At 48.3% G+C, this 21,569-nt stretch overlaps 1 protein-coding gene across 5 annotated transcripts in view; it reads left to right on the forward strand.

Annotated features, from left to right (window-relative positions):
• The window catches only part of Lar (tyrosine-protein phosphatase Lar), a 511,609-nt gene that overhangs the window by 363,011 nt on the left and 127,029 nt on the right, over positions 1–21,569 (forward strand). For all 5 annotated transcript variants that reach the window (XM_077692998.1, XM_077692999.1, XM_077693001.1 and 2 more), the window contains exon 2: positions 8,318–8,356. In XM_077692998.1, coding sequence (XP_077549124.1) covers positions 8,318–8,356 — 39 coding nt within the window. The remainder of the gene's footprint in view (positions 1–8,317; positions 8,357–21,569) is intronic.

Here is a 21,569-nt window from a genome sequence, read left to right on the forward strand (position 1 = left end):
AGTGCTACAAGCAATGTAACCACAGGTCCCTTATTTGAGTCAAAAAAAGCTATCGCACATCCCCGGTCTACCCTGCGCACGCCACGGGAGCTACGAATGGAATGGAATGCGCCAGAATTCTGGCGTTGATAACGCTTGCTCGTCACGCACCGATCTTGCTGAAAGCCACATTATGCTAATACTGGATGCGATGTAACCAGAGCTCCCTCATTTAACTCACACAAAGCTATCGCAGATCCCCGATCTCCCCGATGAAAGCCGAACAAGCCACAAATGGATGAGCGCTCGCGAACAGAAATAGCTTGCAATTTGTCTCAAGGCAACCGATTACCGTAAATTAAAAAGAAATTCATTGTTTTCTGCTGAAAGGAACGACCCCAAACCACGCGAAGACGGACGCTGCCGCTCGCTTTCCGATGCTCTCTCGCGCTGCGTTGACGCCGATATCTAGCGAGCGTAGACATGCATTTCTGTCGACGCGACATCGACGCGAGAAAACGCTGAACGTATGCTGCATGTTTGGGACGAATGGAACCGAATACACCGACGTACTTAACAAAGTTTCGCGGATACGTCCGAAGTATCTTTAAAAAATCTTGCGGGTACGTCCGACGTATCTTTAAGAAATCTTGCGGGTACGTCCGACGTATCTTTAAGAAATTTTGCGGGTACGTCCGACGTATCTTTAAGAAATGCTGCGGGTACGTCCGACGTACCTTTAGACACAGCGTTTTGGCGAAACCCAGTGTGTAAAGTTGGCTTTTCTGCTGTGCGCTTTGGTGACAGGACGGTCGCTCTCAGCGGAGCATAAAGTGCTTCGCTTTAAAAGCACCCGCAATGTATATCTCATTTATCATTGTTCAGTTTCGATGCGAACGCGCAATAGGGTCAAAGGTTAATAAAGTTGGGACGGACACAACGTTTGAGAACAAAATGAGGTTTAGTAGAGCGTACATGTCCTCCGTAAAATGACTGACAAGATCGGACAGGGTAGCGGCGGCTAACGTATAGTTCTACGTTGTCGACGGTCGATGAATATAGTATCACGGTGAGTATTCGTCGGGTGACATTTATAACCTGGCCCTGACCTTTCGAGCCGAATGCAATCAGGTCGTCCACTTTGGCAATGACACTAAAAAGATCTAGGCGACTGTTAAACGAGATGCAATCCTTGTCAAACAAGTCTCAAGTCGGCAACGAGCGTTTGTTCCGCTATCAGAACAGGATAAAATACCCATCGCTGCCGATCGAACGCTGCCAACCAAACATAACCGAATATACTTAGCGACAACATAGCCACAAACGTACGAAGGAATAAGTTTGCGCAATATGCGAGGACGAAGGTTAAGAAGACGAAGATAGAACAAAACGAGAGGACAAGACGAGCGCTCGTCTTGTCCTCTCTATCTTCGTCTCCTTCTTTTGCGCAAACTTATTCCTTCGTACGTCATGAACCAACTAGCCAGCAATCAAGCCCTATTGCCACAAACACTGCACTAGGATTCCTTTTGTTTGTTTTGTTAACAGCGCGTAGCCACGCCCTGTTATCTTATCGTGCGATTCGCGCGGAGTGCCCCTTAGCTTGTTTTGTCGTATGCCGAGCCTGCAATCTTGTTTGGTAAAAAAAGGGCGCCACCTCACCGCAGCTAACCTACAGTGATCAAATATGCTTTCGGTCTAATTCTGTTGTTCTAGAAAGAATAGTGTTCTGAGATAAGTGAGATCAAACGCCGTAACTTTCGATCCGCTGATACTTGACTGCTCATGTCACTTTGTTGACTGCCTTTTCGCCGCTGGCGTTTTCTTATTGTTTATTGTAGAGCGCAAATTCGCTCCAATAAACTTTAATTTTCTATAAGAACCTTGCCTTGTTCTTCAATGCGTGATATCTGAGGGAGAGAGAGAGAACGATCTTTAATGAAGTCTGGCGATGTTAGCCGGGCTAAAATGCCTAACTTGCTACGCCAGTTGATGACGTGATGAAGATGATGGCGATGATGTTCAAGAGCTTGATACGCACAGAAACGGCGAATTATTCACAGCTACTGGTCTAGACCTGTGTGTTGCAGGTACTCTATCAGAGCTTTGTAGCCCGTACAGCACTTTTGGGACATGCCTATGGTCCTGAAACGTCCTTTAGCTGCATGTCCACGGAAAGCGGCAGTCCCAACGACAGTGCGAGGAACTCTGTTTGAGCACTTAATAGAGCACATTCACCGAGCAGGTGAGATGCCCGGTGTATGTACTCTAAACTCCCAGCAAATAGCCAAGCCAGCCCAACTCGGGCCAGTCTCCAACAGCAAGTTCTTCAACCCGAGTTTCGACTACTTTCGAAGAAATCGTAGAAAGGTTCCGACGAGACCTTTTTGTGCGCTTTTACGACTCTTATTCGCAGTGACAGCTAAACATTATTTTAAATCTGAATGTTTACCCAATTTGTCATTCGGCAACACCGATCAAAACGTTAAGCTCCATTTCATGCACAATTGATCCCCATCCAGAGAGAAAACACGGGCTGTGTTTAAGAAGATGGCAGAAACAACGAAACTAGACGTGCATGGGTGGAAGGAATGGGGACCTTTTTCCACACCCGGCATTTTTCGATAGGAAGTCATCTGCGTCACCCACCGATGATCTTCCACTACTCAGTCGAACAAGTTCGCTGTGTGTGTGTCTTGCCTGCCTCCCGTACGTGAGGCTTCACTGCACTTCTAAATGTGGGAAAGCCAGCTTTACAGAAATCACGCTACCAGTCCGAGGCGTACCACAAGGGTCTGTTCTGTCCCCGCTTCTTTTCAACATCGTCTTGTTGCCCCTAGCTTGGCACCTTGCTTCAATCCGAAATATATATTTCCTCTTTTGTGGATCTGTATAATCAAGTAGTACTTCTGCGAAACTTCTTTTGTACTCGATATAAAAAAGTAGTAAAAAAGCCTAAGGTGCTACGCAAAACAGACCGTTACGAATTGCCTAGAATATATACCAACTATGGCAAACGGTGCCGAGAATACTACGTTCCTTTTTATTTCAATCAGTTGCCCGAGGATATAGAAAGGCTATGCTCAATTAATAAGGCGAAATCTCAAATTAAACATTGGTTAAATTATGTAAAGTAATTGAGTGTCGTTGACGGTGTGTTAGCTGGTAGAAGCAGTGTGATATATTTCGAACAGCTCCTTCTGTCCATGCAGTAATTTTATTTGTTTAATTAGTTTTTGCTGCCTCATTCGTTTATATTCTGTAAATCTTATCAACATGTGTGTGAACTTCAAAAATTGGAGATTTTGTGAACTTTCATGAGTGCGAATGTGCATGTTGTTATAGTTATGTGTATATGGTGTTTTCGTTTTTGTTTTGTCTTTGGCAAAAGAGTTGCCTCTTGTATTGTTACCCCTGAGCGAGCATCCTGAGTCTGCCGTGACCCGCCCACAAGCGACTTGCGCTTCTGCGGGCACGAAATGTACAGTGAAATTTATTGTGAAATAAAGTTCTATGTATGTATGTATGTATGTATGTATGTATGTATGTATGTATGTATGTATGTATGTATGTATGTATGTATGTATGTATGTATGTATGTATGTATGTATGTATGTATGTATGTATGTATGTATGTATGTATGTATGTATGTATGTATGTATGTATGTATGTATGTATGTATGTATGTATGTATGTATGTATGTATGTATGTATGTATGTATGTATGTATGTATGTATGTATGTATGTATGTATGTATGTATGTATGTATGTATGTATGTATGTATGTATGTATGTATGTATGTATGTATGTATGTATGTATGTATGTATGTATGTATGTATGTATGTATGTATGTATGTATGTATGTATGTATGTATGTATGTATGTATGTATGTATGTATGTATGTATGTATGTATGTATGTATGTATGTATGTATGTATGTATGTATGTATGTATGTATGTATGTATGTATGTATGTATGTATGTATGTATGTATGTATGTATGTATGTATGTATGTATGTATGTATGTATGTATGTATGTATGTATGTATGTATGTATGTATGTATGTATGTATGTATGTATGTATGTATGTATGTATGTATGTATGTATGTATGTATGTATGTATGTATGTATGTATGTATGTATGTATGTATGTATGTATGTATGTATGTATGTATGTATGTATGTATGTATGTATGTATGTTCATGTACGCGGATGACATTACGGTGTGGTCAGTGTATCCGCACCTGTCACGACAAGCCCAGTGCCTCCAACAAGCACTAACAGACTGCCAGATATGGTGCGAGTATGCGGGCCTCAATTTCGCAAGAGAAGACTGCTTTACTTCCCGTGGCCAATGCTTGGGGCCGCCTCCTCCCTGCAGTGTCTCCCATTTCACTGCAACCGAATGGGAACGACATACCCACTGTTGACCGTCTTCGGGTCCTAGGACTAGAAATATCGGCAGCAGGGTCAGCAGCTCAGTGGCTCCGATCTTCTCTACACAAAGCCGGACAGATGCTCCACCTCGTTCGCTGCATCTCTCAGAAGTCTCGCGGGGTCTGCTGGACGATTACCCATCTCCTAGTGCGCTCCGTACTACAGCCACGGCTTGTGTATCAGGCACAGTTCCAGCACATGACGCAAGCGGACTGGGCTCGGCTTGAGGACATCGACAGGGCTGCCATGCGCACCATTACTGGCTCTCGTATAATACCCATTCCACCGCTACAAGCCGAAGCCCAGCTAAACACGCTAGATGAAATCATTCATCAGCGTCGTTCCGCTCGCCTGCTAAAGCGTTGATATCTACCGGAGGCAGCAGCTCTCGCTGCATATATCGGCCAGGTTCCTGATACGATGCCAGCCTTTTCTGCGGCTAGACCGCCTTGGTTCTACCATCAGGTGATGGACAACAAGCCTCTGGCAAGGCTACATACCCGAACCTCTGGCCTTCATCAACCTCTGGAGGCAGCCCTCCTTCATGTCCATCACTGGGCGCCAGCAACGCGGCCACGAGTCATGCAGGCTTTCGTGGACGCCGGGGCACACGACTGCCTCGTAACCACAGCCTTGGCTTGTCCCTCTCCCCCAACCTTAAACCAGTGCTGCGCCTACGAGACCCTCCGCCCTCCACCAAGCCTGTTGGCAGAACTTACTGCTATTCGGGATGGTATCCAAGCGCTTGCATCGATAGTAACTACCGGCGTCAAACTGTAAATTTACACGGACTCAACGACAGCGATACGTGATCTACGTCGCGTTGCGCGTAGCACCAGCATGTCGGCACGTATTCACGCAATCCTGGACACATACCCATGCCCTGTGCGTGTTTTGTGGATCCACCGGGACATGCTTCGTGCCCACATAGCGGAGGATCGCGCCTGTCACCATATAGACCTTCCACGGCCGCTACCACTTCTTCCGGTGTCCACCCTAGAAGAACTGCTGATGGAAAAGGAGAACCTCCGCCGAGCCACGCGTGCTTTACTCCCACCGCGTGGAACTGACCTCCCCAGTGGGCTCGCTCGCTGGGAGGAGGTCCTGCTGCGGAGGCTTCAAGTTAGGGCGGCCTTATCCCCAGCAGTGACCCACGCTTGGCCTGCCCGCTATCATTCACCGTTTGCGGACACATGTCCCTTTTGTACGGTCCCTGCGTCCGAAGCCGACACAAGCCACCTTCTATGGACCTGCCCTACCCTTCAAACCTCTCGCCTGCAACTCCTCCGGGGCACAGGGCTCCATCTTGGGAGACCCCCTGATCTACAGTGGTGGATATGGGGCTCTCAGTACCGGTCTCTGCTGGCGTTTCTGCGTGAAACAAATGTGATGTTGTACATGTAACTGTTATGCCGTAAGGCAAACTCGCAAAAAAAACAGAAATCACGCTTTACAGCGGACCCCTCTAAGGCTCGTTTCACTATTTCCCAAACATGCACTGCTGAGGAAACATTTCTCTATAGGAAATATAAGTTGTTATATCAGCATATGAAAGCCCAATAGACGTATTTTAAAACTAAAGAGTTTCATTCCGGAATACGGCAAGACCCCACGACGTCGTATCCGTCACGGAAATGACATTGCCACTGACGCGGCGGCGCTAGGTTTCGAGCCCATGGACGATCACTCTGGCTGCAACGGGAGGTGTCAGACGCTTTGCCGACTGAACTATGACTCACTTCTGCTTAGATTTACGAACGCGCCTTATACCCTTTCCTATAAGAATCTTTATCAGATGGTGCTGTCGTCTAGGAGAGGCGAAGCGAAGCAGGGCGTTGTGACGCCGCCGATAGTTGGCGCTACTGTTGCGGGCCGCGAATGCCTGTCTCTCGCGTTTCACAAGCTGAGCTCTTCGCAACTCCACCGACTCAACCGCCTGCCATATACGCCACGGAGCACGACTGAAGTGGCCGCGCCTTTGCCGAAGCGACCCGCCAGCAGGACTTCGGCAGTCTCCAAGCACACCCACAAGACAGCTGCCGACCCGCAAATCATGCTCTTTTCGCTGCAGCGGGCCGTGAATTCACCAAACGATTCGCTGACAACCAGTTCCGTTTCGTTCGCACGGTTTTCAAGGGGCTGTGGTTTCAGTCTGATTTACGCAATGCTACGGCGCGTGTAATCCAGTGTCTAACGTTGATGCGTCTCGCGGTGCCGTACTGATGAAATATAAATAGCGATGTACAAGTTTGTGTCGATGCACAATAATTATTCAGCTGCTCCTGTGAAGGCAAATTTCTCTTTCGTGTTTTACTGGTTCCTATGGAAGAGATATCAACCACATTTTTTTAATCGGCCGCCAGTCGGAATTTTGCCGACAGCTTCCGCCCGCGCTATTTGGTCACGGGGATCCGGGAACGCCGCATTGTTCGCCAACTGAGCCAAGTAATGTGCGTTGATAACAAAATAATATCCGATCTAGCCTCAATATAACGTCAAAAAAAAAAATTCCCCGCATTTCCCCGAGGGGAAGAATGTGAAAGTGCGAATGCAGGAGTTGAATTTGCGCGGTTCGGTAATGTTCGCGAAAGAGAGATCACACACACACACACACAACTACAAAGAAAGAAAGATGCATTTATTCACAGACACCTATTTGTGTTGTCGTTGTACTTGATTGCTAGAGCGGATCTCAGCTTTGAAATTTCGTGTCAGTACTCCTTTAAGCGGGTGCATTAGCCCTTCTCACGCCCGATTCCTGGCCAATCCCCCACGTGGGTATGTGCCATGTCAGCGGCCAGGCAGCGCGCGCCCATCTCCCCCCGTTGCCAAGGAAGACGAGGAGATTCCTGGCCAATCCCCCACGTGGGTATGTGCCATGTCAGCGGCCAGGCAGCGCGCGCCCATCTCCCCCTGTTGCCAAGGAAGACGAGGAGCGCGCGCACCCGCAGCTGTTGCTATGTGGACGGACGGCGGTCACCGGAATTCAGGGTCGCTTATAAAGTGCATTCGCACTTAAAACATCTCCCATCATCTCTGCCATCTAAAGTAAGAGCGGGTCTAATACAGCCCTTGATTTCAAACTGAAAAAAAAAATCTAATTCGGTGAGAAGTGTCGAATTTTCTACTAATTTCGGAAAATAAGTGCATGCGTTGAAGCATTTTAACTAACGACCAACTTTATGAAAAAATAAGTAGATTAAAAGCGGTCTTCTTCGTCGGCGAAGACGCCCCCAATACACGCTAATGGAGTCCGCGCTGCAATACCACGAATTTAGGAACGCATTTCGGCCCGCTTACTAGCACCTACAAGGATTTCAAGGATTTCAAGAATTTTGCTAGACATTTTTCGGTACATACACATCGCACGTAGTTATTAGTACAGAAGGAGGTCCCAAAGTAAAACTGCCGGGGGGACCTACTGTTAATAAATGCGAAAATATTGCTAAAAATATTTAGGCAGTCGAGGTACGGCCAGTCTAACACGCTAATTGAATATACAAACACTATAACAAGACATTATGCAATATTAGCTCTGGAAAAACAGGCTTGTGTACTATAAAAAGGGGAAAGCAAAAAAAATATTATTCAGAAAAAATTGTTAGCAGGCATGGACTTAAACTACTGTACAATGTAGAAGCAATATACTGTAGCAGTAGTAAAATAGCGCTGTTGGGTACGAGTCAGTCTAACACGCCAATAAAATATGCAAGTACTAGAACAAGAATTTATACACTCTTTCCATAAGCGCGCGTGTTGTGGTTGGCTCACGTCTAGGTGCATTCGATTCGCTAATGGAAGCGACTTCTATATAACCCACAATTGTCGCCCGCCTAATTCTTCTTTCCTTTCTTTTTCTCTCCCTCTCCCCATCTCCGCCCCTTTTTTACAGGACCGTACCGGCAAAGAGGATACGTCGACTTCCTGAGACGTGAGTCTTGCTTTCCTTGACATTTCCTGCGTCTTTTCGTCCCATACACGCATTCAATCTTCGTATTTCAGCTATTTCTTTAGTTGGTGTGTTCTTTGCATTTCGCACTTCCGCGGCGTCGCTTTTCAAATCGCAGCCGCTGTCACTTGCCCTCCCCCCTCACTTTGATAAATTGGAAAAAACCTGAGTGGTTCGTCTCACGAACGCCCACGAGGTAACAGTATCGTATGATTACCTCGAAATGCCTTATAAACTTGTTCGTTCTCACTAGTGGTTAGGCTAACCACAACTTAACTCAGCCTCTTCGCTCCTACGTCGTTTCCAATTGCTCCCTCTAATCACCACAGCGATTGTTGTGCGATAATTGAGTTACGAGGCTTTCTGGCTGCTAGTACGTGTTGCTTCAGACACCCGCCGCACCCTTCGGCGAGCTGCTGACAGATGGCGCTACCTGTAGTGCGCCCAAGCGCCCCCTGCACGCCGCCTCGGCAGGCTATCCTTCATGGCGTTCATTTTCCTTAAGAGCTCTGCATAATGCATGAGAGGCGAGTGCGCACCCTTCGTTCTCTCATTAGACATGGCCCGACATCGCCTTGTGTACGGCCGGACTCATTTTTCATCATTTAAAATATCGTTCGCCTAATGACTTACTCCTCCGCCGACAACGCGAGGCTTGTAGCGGCCTCCGCGTGTTCCCGCGCATTTGCGACCGCTCGTACGACAAGGCGCGGGCCGGGCATTAAGTTAGCCTGTGAAAGAAATATCGCGTTTAAAGTTTAACGAGTTAATATGGTTGGCCGGGGCTCAAAATTAATGTGCCCGGCTTCCGCCTTTTTTCCTTCCGGTGCTCTTTATTACTCACACGATGGAAGATCCGGCGGCCTCACACGGCGCGGCGCCCTGAAGGGCTATTTTTCTGGTGTGCGCACCGATTTCGGAACTGCGGGGGAATTCGACGTCATTAAAAATCGCCGCCCGTGATTGGCTGGTAACAAACAACGCAACCAATCACACGGAAGGATTTTCAATGGCGCTAACCACGTGGAGAAGTTTTGCAAGCGAAACTGGGAGCGACCCGACGAGCGACGAACTATTTTTCGCCGCGGACGAAATTTGCTCATCGTTTCGCTCTTTTCTGGCTTGCCGGAAAATATCTCTTGTCACCAGGAAGTGAGCCACTAGCCAATAGGAGAAACGTAAGGGGCGCAACTTCCGGCTTACGGAAAGAACAACAGGCGAGCGGCGGCATAGTGCATCTTGGAGAAGCACTACCCGCTGCTTACTGAAATACGTTTATTTCCCGTTTTTGCGATAAATGCACATTGAAAAACCTTGCCGGCATGCATGCGTACTTTGATAATCCAATTCGGTGCAGTGAGGCAATATTGGGATCGCGTTTCTCCGTCGCTCACGCCGTCGCTGTCATGTGATAGACTCGTCGAGCGATGGGTACAAGCGACTGCGAATCCCCATCGCGTCGCTCGCAATAATCGCTCCACGTGGTTACGGCTAATGACGTCCGATGCTTGAGAAGTCACCGTTACCGTTATACGCGCGCGAAGTAGACTCTTCCCTTCCCCCCGTGGGACAATGGGCTTTGTCATGAGAGAAAAGGTTGGGCGCGCTAGCTGTTATCCCTCTCGTGCTGAACACACTGCAATAACGGTGATATTAGGGGCGAAGCGCCTTAGGACCTCGCTTTGTCTGGGGCTTGGCGTCCGTGTACACAGTGTTGCGCATGCGCGAGGAGCACAGCATTGCATTGAATTGTATTGCATTGAAATTGATTGGATCGGATTGGATTGGATTGAAATTGTGTATACTGTACACACGCGTTGTCACTCATTTACATGCGCGAGTGGGCAATGCCAGGGGTGATTTACGGTTAGAACGATCCCCAGTGCTTCGCCCACTCGTCATGATTCACTTTGTGGAGACGCGTGATTTATATATTTATTTTTTTTTTACCATTTGGAACGAACTGGCTTACGTTATGAACTCAGCCTTCTGGACAAATCCAATCCGCCTCGGCTCTCGAGCTCATCATAAGCCTTATTTTTTCCGCTTGCGAGTCAGGCAGCATGCCACCGGCGCAGATGCCCTCGGTGCTCAGATGCCCTCGATGCTCTCGATGCCCTCAGATGCCCTCGCAGATGCCCTCGGTGCTCGGCGCAAGGCCCTCGGTGCTCAAAGAGAAACGATAATGCTATGCTATTTCCAAAACATTGTTTTTATTGTTTCGTAGTTGCATTAAGTTTCGAAACTTAAGTCTCAGGCTCTTTTTTTTTTTTTGAAGGCAAAGTGGGTTGCATTGTGGGAGAATGGGGGGGGGGGGGGGGTGTTCGGGGAGTGTACAATCACTCCCTGTCGAAAGCAGACTGCAAATAGGGTGCCAAAGGCAACACCTATCTTTTCTGTGCTTCTTTTACACCCAAGGAAGCTGTAGTTCCTGATCACCCCATTTACACCCTACTTTCAACAGAGAGTAGTTGTACACCCCAAGAAAAGATGCCGCTCTAAAAGAATAGTGAAAAGAAAGAAAAGTGCCCTTTGGAAAATAAAAAGAGAAGTATAGAAAACACCCATTAAAACCCCAGAAACTGCAAGGCCTATAGCTCCTGATAAAAACCTTGGTTAATTTCTCTGCCATAGAAATCGGTAAAACACGAAAGTAAAATGTGAAGCAAAAATGACACCATCTTCCAGTAGGGGAACCCTGAGTAGTATGCAAAGCAGCCATGGGGTCGATTCAAGTGCCCATTAGTTTTCAGTTCGTCGTTTCCGTTAGGTTGAGGTGCGTAGCTACCGTTATATTTACAGTTTGGTTTCCATGGTAACTACCACACTTTTCACTTACCGGAACTAGGAAATGGGAAATTGCGTTGAGCCCATGGCTGTTTCGCATACTACTGTTCCCCTACGGAAAGATGGTGTAATTGTATTAGATGCGACGGGGCTATGTCCCTCCCGTGTCGTTGTTGCGCCGTCCACACCCCCACTGCGCATGCTCGGCTTGCTGAACGCCCGGTGGTGTCTTACCCTTTAATGGCTCCTGGAGCGACAGTGTTACCGGTGTCTTCCTGGGCCGGCCCGAGATGAGCCGAGCATGCGCAGTGGTGGTGGGGATGGCGCCACAACAAGGGAGGGACATAGCCCCAGCCATGAGATGCTGGAGCGACAGTGTTGCCGGTGTCTCCCTGAGCCGGCACGAGACGAGCACGCTTCCCCTTAAAGGGCTCCTGGAGCGGCAGTGTTGCCGGTGTCTTCCTGGGCCGGCGGATGGATGGACGACGGACAACGGGGCCGAGAGCAAGAGATGCTTTGCCTCTAAAATCTTAAGCTGAGCATGATTTGGGGGTCGGTGGCTGTCTTGTGGTTGTGCTTGGCGAGCGACGTCCTGCTGGCGGGTCGCTTCGACAAAGGTGTACTGGCGTCATTTTCGTGACGGATATGACGTCAGCGAAATCTTGAGGTATTGCGGCATAAAGCAGTTTCGCGTTAAAATGTAGAACCCTAAAACGAACAACCCTAAGTATAACGCACTCTTTAGTACTAAAGGTTACTTCCCCGCAAGAAGGCCCTGTGTGCAGGGGTGCACCCTTTCAAGGGCCCTTGCTACGTTGTAGTGACGTAATTTCCGTGACGTATATGACGTCGGTGAAATCTTTGTGCATTCGGGAATAAAACACTTCGTGTTAAAATTCTAATCATTCTGAGGCCACTGTACAAAGCACATCTCTGAAAATTGACTCATGCTACGATATAGAACTTGAGGCACCCTCTGACCGATCCAATCCACCAAAAAGTATTAAAGCGCCCGACCCGGTCGCATTAGTGATATCGCGTAGGCGAACCACCGTATCCCATAATGCACCGCTGAAGCGCATAATGGCGCACATCCACTCGCCGTGTGAGGGGTTACTCACGACGAAACCTGCTACGACACGTTCAACAAGAAGGCAACGATTCGTGGGAAGCATTTCACAGCCAAGTACAGGTGCCATCAGAAGTAATTGGAGCACGGGAGCTGTGGCCGAACCGCAAAGGAGCGCCGTGTAGCTGCACCGGTGGTAAACGAAAAGAAGAAGAAGAAGAAAACTTTATTTTTGCAAGGATCCCCTAGTCCGGAAAAGAGCAGGACATGCATGCGCGCCTACCGACGGTGATAGCCCATCTATACTTCTCAACCAACTTCTTTCAACGCGGCTTCGAGCAAATTATTCGCAGCATACAGGTCTCAGCGACAGCGCTGATAGCATACCCACTTCAAAATATTAGAAAATAAAAATTGTAATTCAGATCCGTGCGATTGCGACGCCTCTCCAGCAGCTCGCGTGCGCTGGAAGAGTGTGAGCGACGCTGCCAGATACTACCTCTGCTATCAGCGCCATCGCTGAGCCCAATATACCGCGAATAGTTTGCTCGAAGCCGCGTTAAAAGAAGTGGGTTGAGAAGTATAGATGAGCTATCACCGTAGGCAGGCGCGCATGCGTGTTCTGTTCCTTTCAAAAGGTTGGCATGTTGGGCTAGTTGGTGGTTTTCAGATGCAATGGAAGGAACATCGCACATTCTAACAAAGGACGACAGAGTAACACAGCGCTTGTGGTGTGTTACTCTGTCGTCCTTTGTTAGAATGTGCGCTGTTCCTTCCATTGCATCTGTTCCTTTCGTTTACCGCCGGTCCGTGCCGCCGGTGCCGCTACACGGCACTCCTATGCGGTTCGGCCACAGCGCTCTCGTGTTCCAATTACTTCTGACGGCACCTGTACGTATAGTTACGGTAGCGACATCGCAAAGATCTGCCATGCCTGTGGCCGCACTCAAGTCATCCACACTCGAGTATATCTCGAGTACTTACAAAGGCTACACGCATGTTTATGCGGATGGCTCGGTTCGCCCGGGCTCATCCTCCATCGGTGGGTGGATCCCATCAGCCCGGTGCACTATCGAAAGAAAACTTAGCCACGAACCATCCTCGACTGCTACCGAACTGGCAGCTGTAAGGGCTGCACTTCACTACATCAGCGGACATCATGCCCAGCAACGGGCAATATTCCTCGACTCGCGCAGCGCCTTACAAGCCCTCCGAAAGCTTCACAACCGCAGTCAGCTTGTCTGTGAAATTGTTGAAATTCACACAATGGCAGTGCGCGAAGGTCATGAAATCATTCTTCAGTGGCTGCCTGGTCACTCGGACGTACAAGGCAATATTATATCCGACGCAGCCGCTAGCGCAGCCAACTTTATGAGCGACACGACCCATCTTCCTTTCTCCCGAGAGGACAGCAACGCCCCTTTCTTCGCAAGTATATGGGCTGCACAAATATGTCATAGTGGCAGGACCCTCACCACAGGTATGTACCACTACACACTATTGACCAGCACTGTGACTTCCGCTTTCCACGCGGCCTCAACAAGCGGTGTGAAGGGGTTTTGCACCGGCTGCGCCTGAATTTGGCGTTTACTCGGAGTTTTAAGTTTAAGATAGGTTGGGAAGATTCCCCCCCCCCCCCCCCCCCCCGTGCCGGACTTGCGCTGTGCGTGAGACTGTAAATCACTTGCTGTGCGTCTGCCCTCGATTCGCTGCTGCGCGAAAAACTGCAGCGAGCTCCCTCTCACGTGTACGTCATGGAGGCAGTCTCGAACTTTTTCATTTTCTTAGGCCCTGGGCCAATGGTGCTGACAGTACCTTAGGTACAAAGGTTCTGCTCCAGTTCCTACGAGAGACTGGACTGTACAAATCTCTGTAGATCACAGATTAGAGCAAGTGTGTCACGATATCTACTCTTTCGCACTGTGGCGTTCATCTATTCATTTTTCTTGGGTTGGTGTTGTTACTTATTTTTTACCGTCCTTTACTTTTCATTTTGTTTCAGCGTTTCCATTAACGATTTTCTTTTCAATTGTATTTTTATGTCCGGACTCTGTTGGTAGCATTCTATTGTTTTTCTTGTCCTTTTTTTCTTTTTTTAACGTTTCATGTTTGTCTCCTTCCTGCTGTAACCCTGATGTCTGATATTCACCACTAATCAACGTAGTCACCCCCCATCTGGTGTAGCAAGCCTTGTCCCTAGCAGGGCTGACCTCACCAGTTCACATTAAAGAGCATTCTCTCTCTCTCTCTCTCTCTCTCTCTCTCAAAGATCTGGCAGGTGCTCACTCTACGGAATCAAAACCAAAATTGTAAAAGGCAAGGCTCTGTGGTGTTACAACAGCTGAAGCGGGCGCTCTCTGGCAAGCGCGTACAGGTGGAGCTCAGCGCAGCAACCGCGGGCTTTCAGAAGTGGTTGGAGAAACATTAATTTGGATATTCGTCTTATATGCGTCATTACTTGTAGTTCCGTGACGATTCGAAACCATTGTCAGTTGCGTGTGGGCCTGTGTTGGAGACAGCATTTCCTGAAGTGGATCTGAGCACTTTTTTGCGTGTGTGGTATACGTGCTTACATTCGTTGCGGAGCCCTAATCGCACAGTCCCTCTCAACGTCGCATAGATACACATATCCGCCGATGCCGCCGGGATAGTCACGGATGTTGTGGCGGAAGAATGACCCAAGGCAGACCTGGGCCATGGCTGCCCTTAGCTGGGACGATAACATTAATGACAGGAATGCTTTCATGATGACAATGGTAATGACTGGCTCATACCCATCGGCAGATCCAACACACTCCCGCGCCCACAATGTTCGTATCTAGCCATAAGTAGAAACGCTGTACGGAAGCCAATCCACCATCCTAAGACTGTTTTCCGGTCCATAATGTCAATCCTGGTGAAGCTGTCCGCAAACGCTGTCCTTTTTTGTCTCCAGCGGTGCATCCACCGTCTCGCAGCTTTAACTACAGCCAAACGCCGCCAAGGTGCGGCAGCCGACAACAAAACTGGGCTCCAAGCCCGCTGAGACGTCTCTAGTCGTTCAGTAAAGTACGTATTTTGCTGAAGCTGCTGCCGTGAAATTCTCAACCGTTCATTGCACCTGCAGGTCTCATGCATCGAGTCGGTCGGTGGATTCTCGTCGGTCTTGTGCCTGTCTCGTGCTTGCGCTTTAGCCGGTACCGATTCTGGCAAGCGCATTTTCTTGAAGGGAATCAAGCCAAAATATGGCTCGGCTGCTTTCAGGCCAGGCATCTGTGTCTGCTCGCTGTGACGAGAAAGGGTCATCAAGGGTGGTTCCGCGTTTCCATCTTCACGAACATGGAAGGACTCATTATCGCGTTTAGGTTCACCTTTCCGGAATACTTCTACGAACGGAGCTAGATTGCTTTCAGGAAGGTCCGGTAAGAATTCCCCTTTCATAAAGTCGGCAACAAAGATGTATTCGAACACATACGGCTGACGCTGTATCTTTTCTTTCACATCCTGGAGTTCACTTTTTCTGTAGTCTGCTCGGGTTGCTGTCGCCGAACCTTCTCTGGCGGCGACAGGCGCTTTATCATGTTCACCACGCTTATCATTTCTTCGTACGCTCAAATAAGTGAAGATTCGGCTGTTACGATGGCTCGTTCCTTGACGGACACTTCTGGGGCGCTAGCAGACGAAATGCTCACGGTATTGGTCTGTATCGTATTGTCCCGCTCTCGCAGAGGTGAAAAAAGCTGCATGTCGGAGCAGACCGTGTGGTCACGGGACGTCGCCTGGAAGTGGTTCCCCAGCATGTGCAGTTCAGGTGGCGCATTCTTAACCGTGCTAACCTGCAGCGTTGGTGGGACAACTTGCAATGTTGATGCATGTAAGTGGACGTGAGAGGGGTCGCCTCGACGGCTTGCCGTGCGAACACCGTTGGGGGTGGTAGTCAAATGTCGAAAGAAACTTGGCTAGACGGACGTGCCTCTGTTGGCGACGGTCATGCCTGGCGACTTGGGACCTTCAAAGCATCGCGCAGCCACATGAGGGTACGGCATATCTCTTCTCGGCACGCCAACGCGTCGAAGTAGTCCTGGTCCAGTTTGTCACGTTCAAGCAGTTCTACGATTCTCCTTTCGATCTCGTACAGTGCGGCATCTTTGCTTGCAAAGAGGTCAATGGACTCTTGAAAATCATGCTAAGATGGAGAGGGGGCTTCCAGAAGCTCATTCGCTGCCTTGAGCAGTCTCGGAGTAGCGACGCGAAGGACGCGTTGCTGCCGGTGCAGCTTATCCATTCCACACTTACTGTCGGTTGTCACTGGACGGTCTGGGCCAGCCATGCCGACCTCCGGCTTGAGGGTGGGGCTGACCAGCGGAAACAGTAAAAATCGCGGGGTTCTAGGAACCTCAAGCCGGAGGGACGTCGGTGGTCTCCGTCGTCGCGTGCGGTCATCCTCCCGGGTTTAACGGCACCAAAACATGTAGCGGAAGAACGACGAAAGGCTGACCGTGGCCATGGCTGCCTGTTACGGGGATCATCCCTTTAATGACACGGTAAATCCACGATGGTGATCATGACTGGCGCATAGCCAGCGGGAGATTCAACAGATGTACCTATAGTGAGCGAATAAACTCATGTTGGTTTTATGCAATGATTTCGCCCGAGGTACGGCAGGGAATAGTTCAAGATTAGGGGACAGGCTTAGAGGGGCCGGTGATATGAGATCCTTACGGCAGTATTGTAGCATCACCTCAATGCCAGGTTTTCGCTTTCAAAGCACGTAAGTAGATTTAAAGGGACCCGCCGTGGTGGCTCAGTGGCTAAGGCGTTGTGTTGCTGAGCACGAGGTCGCGGGTTCGAATCCCGGCCGCGGCGGCCGCTTTTCTGATCGAGGCGAAAAGCAAAAAACGCCCGTGTGTATACGAGATTTCGGCGCACGTTAAAGATCCCCAGGTGGTCGAAAGTAATCCGGAGCCCTCCACTACGGCGCGCCTCATCGCCTGCGTTGCGTCGGGGCGTTAAACCCCACAATCAATCGATTAGATTTAAAGGGAAGCTGAAGCGCTTTCCAAAAAAATTAACAGTTATATAGTTTCTTGCGCGCTGATTCTGAATATCACATTGAAATTTATCGTACATGAGTCCAAGTGGCATTTATCTTGCAAAAAGCGCGGCCCCGTTTGAAAGACGCGGACTTTTCGTCTTTTGACGTCCCTGATTGGTTGCGCCCGTCATGACGTCAACGGAGGACACCCTTCGGCCGCGCGGGTTGTCGGAAGCATTGCGAACGATCGCACGGTTGCCTTTGCGGCAATTTAGCTTGCAGTTTAATTTTCGCACATGACTGGAAGTTAGTTTTATAATATGCCGTTCTGTTGGTTCAATTATCTTGGAGCTTAAATTTGCTTTACACGACAGAGAACCCCAAAGCAGTGACTGTGACGTCGACTAGTGGGTTCCATCAAAATATTTTTGAATTAGGCAACCAGCATAGGGGGATTTTATACCTTATGTTAATACTAGGTACTGCCTTAACTGTTTCTTATTATACACAGAACCATTTATGCCGAAGATTAATGGGCGTTTTATAAACAATCTACCAGCGAAAAGCACGTACGTGCACTGCGCGAAAAAATAGCGTTCATGCGCTGTAAACGTGTATATGCGAGACACACCTTGCCGGTACACGCATAAACAAACAAGCAGACTCTGCTTCCGCATTTCCTTTGTTCGTTGTCGCCCACCCCAGCCCCGTTACTCATCCCCGTACACAGACCCCCACGCGCGCGCCATTTCGGCAGCGGCGCTACGGCACCTCCGCGATTGCTAGCTGCACTTCGATGAGTGGCGTCTTACTGCTTCACATGCATTTATTCTAAAAACACTGCAGCATACTAGTGCCTGCTCAGCATTATTGGCTGTAGTAGGGCTTGATTTTCGCTTGTGCGTTGCGCATTCTGCTACAATATTACGGCCACCTCGTTATAATTAGCAGACCAGTCGGACAAGGCAGTTACGTTGTAGTTACGTTACTTTAGGTAACAATCACCAAACGTTTGTGGTAATGAATCGTTGGCCTGTTTCAGCATTTCTAGATTTAAGCATTTACCGCGCTAGTCGGACAGAGGCCGTATATTAAGTGCGAATGCACTTTATAAGCGACCCCAAACCATCCACCGCCGGCGGCGGCGGCGGCGGCGTCCGCAGTGCTCCTCTATATTTAAAAAAGAAACAGCATCCGGCGCCAGGTTTCGATCCGAGGACTTTGCGGCCGCAGCGCGACGCTCTACCGACCAAGCCACGGACGCTTTTTTTTTTTCTTTCTTTATTGCCTGTTTTCGGTATACACAATAAGAACAAAAAAAAGAATTACAAAGCGCGAAAAGATATGAGCACGTCACTTGCTAGTGCGCGCTTGTTAAAAAGGCCGAAGCCATGCCACACTTTCAAACACATTTAACCATAGATGGTTGGGCTTTATACACTTCTAACATCTCCCGCACACTCTGGCAGAACAACTCTCTGCTCGGTTTCACATCTACATCATTATGACGAACTGCCATTCGAGCTTTCCATATACTATGCAGGGCCAGCAACATCAAAAGATCATACGGGACGCCGCCGTAGTTTTCAACGGCCAAGAACCTGATTCCATGGCTATCCAACGGGAAATCCTTTTTTAGTGTTCTCTGCAAAACGTCCCACAGGAACACCCCGTCCCAACAGTCTATGAATGCGTGCTCTACTGTTTCTGGCTTTTTACAAACCAAGCAGTCAGGCCCCCAGGGAACAAACAAACCTTTTTCAATCATCCAAGTTTTAACGGGTAATACTCCCACGTGTAATTTAAAGAAAAAAGACTTTACATAAGGCGGGACAGTCATTTTTTTCACACGCTGACACACATCTTGTCCTGGCCCTGCACTGTATAGGGATCGGTACAAAGGAGTCGGCAAAGTGGTGTCAAGAAGGTCTCTATACAGCTTTTTTCTGTGCACGGTAGACAGATATTCGAAAGAAAACCGCGAGAATAAAAATCTTGCCGCAAGTACCACCTCACGTAGATAGCCATGAATGCCACCATCACGAACACAAGAAGTAACAACAAATTCGGGCAAAACTCTACCTAGGCGCACTTGACACACGGTGCGCAAAAAAGGGTTTTGCACATCACGTAAAAAAAAGAAAGCGGTTCACTACCTGGCGTAGAAAAATGTGCGCCAGGGAAAGGCCCCCACAGCGCACTCGTCTAAACAGGTTGGTTCGGCTTGTGCGCTCCCAAGTGGAACACCAAATAAAGACAGCAAACACCCTGTGCAATCTTTGAACATTGGCTCGCGAGCAATGCAGAACCTGCATCACGTACCAAAGTTTTGACACAAAGAATAGATTACATACAGTCGCTCGCGCGAACACGGACAACTGCTTACCCCCCCCACTTATCCGCTTTATCACGGATTTCGGTGGCTTGCCTGCGCCAGAAAGGATCACTGTCACGATAATTTTCTAGGGGGACACCTAAGTATTTCACTGGCGTGTCTACCCAGCTGATACCTGCGAATGTACGTGGCTTCCACAACCAGCTTCCGTGCCAGAAACCAATACACTTATCCCAATTGACGGAACTACCAGTGTAGAGGCAGAACCTTTTAAGAACACTTATACTTTCGTGGATGCTACTCGTGTCTTGGAAAAACAAAGCAATGTCGTCTGCATAAGCGAGCACACGAACTTCGCAGGACTGTAATGAAAACCCGCTGATTTTCTCATTTTTAAGGATGTTTACACAAAACGTTTCAATAAACATACAGAATAGCAGCGAGGACAGTGGGCACCCCTGGCGCACAGAACGGCTGACCTGAACTGGAGCGCCTAACGACTTGTTGACCACCAAACTTGTACTACAGTCCCTATACGCCATGCGTACACCATCCGTAATCATTTTTCCTACGTTTGTGTGCTCAAGAATCATCAATAGCAGTTCGTGGGAGACCTTGTCGAACGCTTTTTCTAGGTCTATTTGTACCATTGCTACTCCTTGCTCAAGGCTGTCAGAGCATTCCAGGATGCTACGGGCCACGTGGGTATTGGTCGTAATAGAACGACCCTTAATGCCGCATGTTTGGTGTGGTCCGACTATTTCTTTCACTACTTATTGCAACCGAGCGGCTAAGACCTTCATTAATATCTTATAGTCGACATTTGAGAGACTAATTGGACGGTACGCTCTTACATTCCTCAGTTTAATGGCATCTTCAGTCTTTGGAATGAGAACTGTGTGAGATAGAGTAAAGGATGGTGGCAGTCTGTTGTTTTCGTACGCTTCGGCGTAAACTTCACATAACACTACGCTAAGTGTGTCTTTAAAGGCCTTGTAAAAACACGCACTTAGGCCATCTGGGCCTGGCGTTTTACCTGGGGTTAAATCATCAATGGCACTTAAAATTTCATTTATGGTGATTGGCATCTCAAGAATAGCCTTCATGTCGTCTTCTATTCTGGGCATTAAGTTCAAGAATTCGTCTCTGAAATTATCGGCGTCGACCTTATGAACAGAAAAAAGGGCTTCATAAAAATCCTTAAAAGCACCCTCTATCTGCGTACGGTCAGTCGTTAGCACTCCGTGATTTTCGATTTCGACTATATGATTTCTACAAGCGTAGCGCTTTTCTGATGTAAGACCAAGCCACGGACGCGACGGTGATATCAGTGTTAGTGACGCGCCTTATATCTTTAACGCATTCAAACTACGTCGTCAGCGGCGTGCGTTGGCGACTCAGCGGCGTTATAGCGGCTTGATAACTGCGTGGTGTACACGTGATACTACAAACCCGATGGAAGAGATGGAAGAGAAGGCGGCGAGGCGGTGGGCTGCGGGGGCCGAGCGCAAGCGCCGCAAGCGGGCCGACAACCGTGCATTCGCACTTTCACATTCTCCTCCTCGGGGAAATGCGGGGGAATTTTTTTACTCTTCGCTCCGAATTTTTTATCATTATATATATCATCATCATTATATATATCACCGACTATCCCTGGAGCACACTTGAGGTTCAGTGACAACAAGTGCTTGCCAGGTTATAATATGCAGCCACACGGAATCTTGGGAAAAAAATTAGGCCCCCGCAGTCAACACAAATTATGGCACGGTGGTGGTTCGTAGTGGTGTTTTTATTTTTTAATTCTAGACAAACATCACCTTATCGTGCCATGTATACTTGTAAAATAAGTAATCTGGTTGTCTTGGTTCTTTTACTTTGTAGGAATACTGTTTACCTCTTAGCCGGGAGGGAACTTCTATCAGGATTGGCCCCTTGTTTTAGTTTCGCCAAAAAATTGTTTTTTTTAACACTGTCCTGAGCCCATAGGGAA

The sequence above is a fragment of the Haemaphysalis longicornis genome, unplaced genomic scaffold (genome assembly GCF_048455015.1).
Source record: "Haemaphysalis longicornis isolate Haplotype H1 unplaced genomic scaffold, Haemaphysalis longicornis Haplotype H1 scaffold_12, whole genome shotgun sequence".
Taxonomy (NCBI): domain Eukaryota; kingdom Metazoa; phylum Arthropoda; class Arachnida; order Ixodida; family Ixodidae; genus Haemaphysalis; species Haemaphysalis longicornis.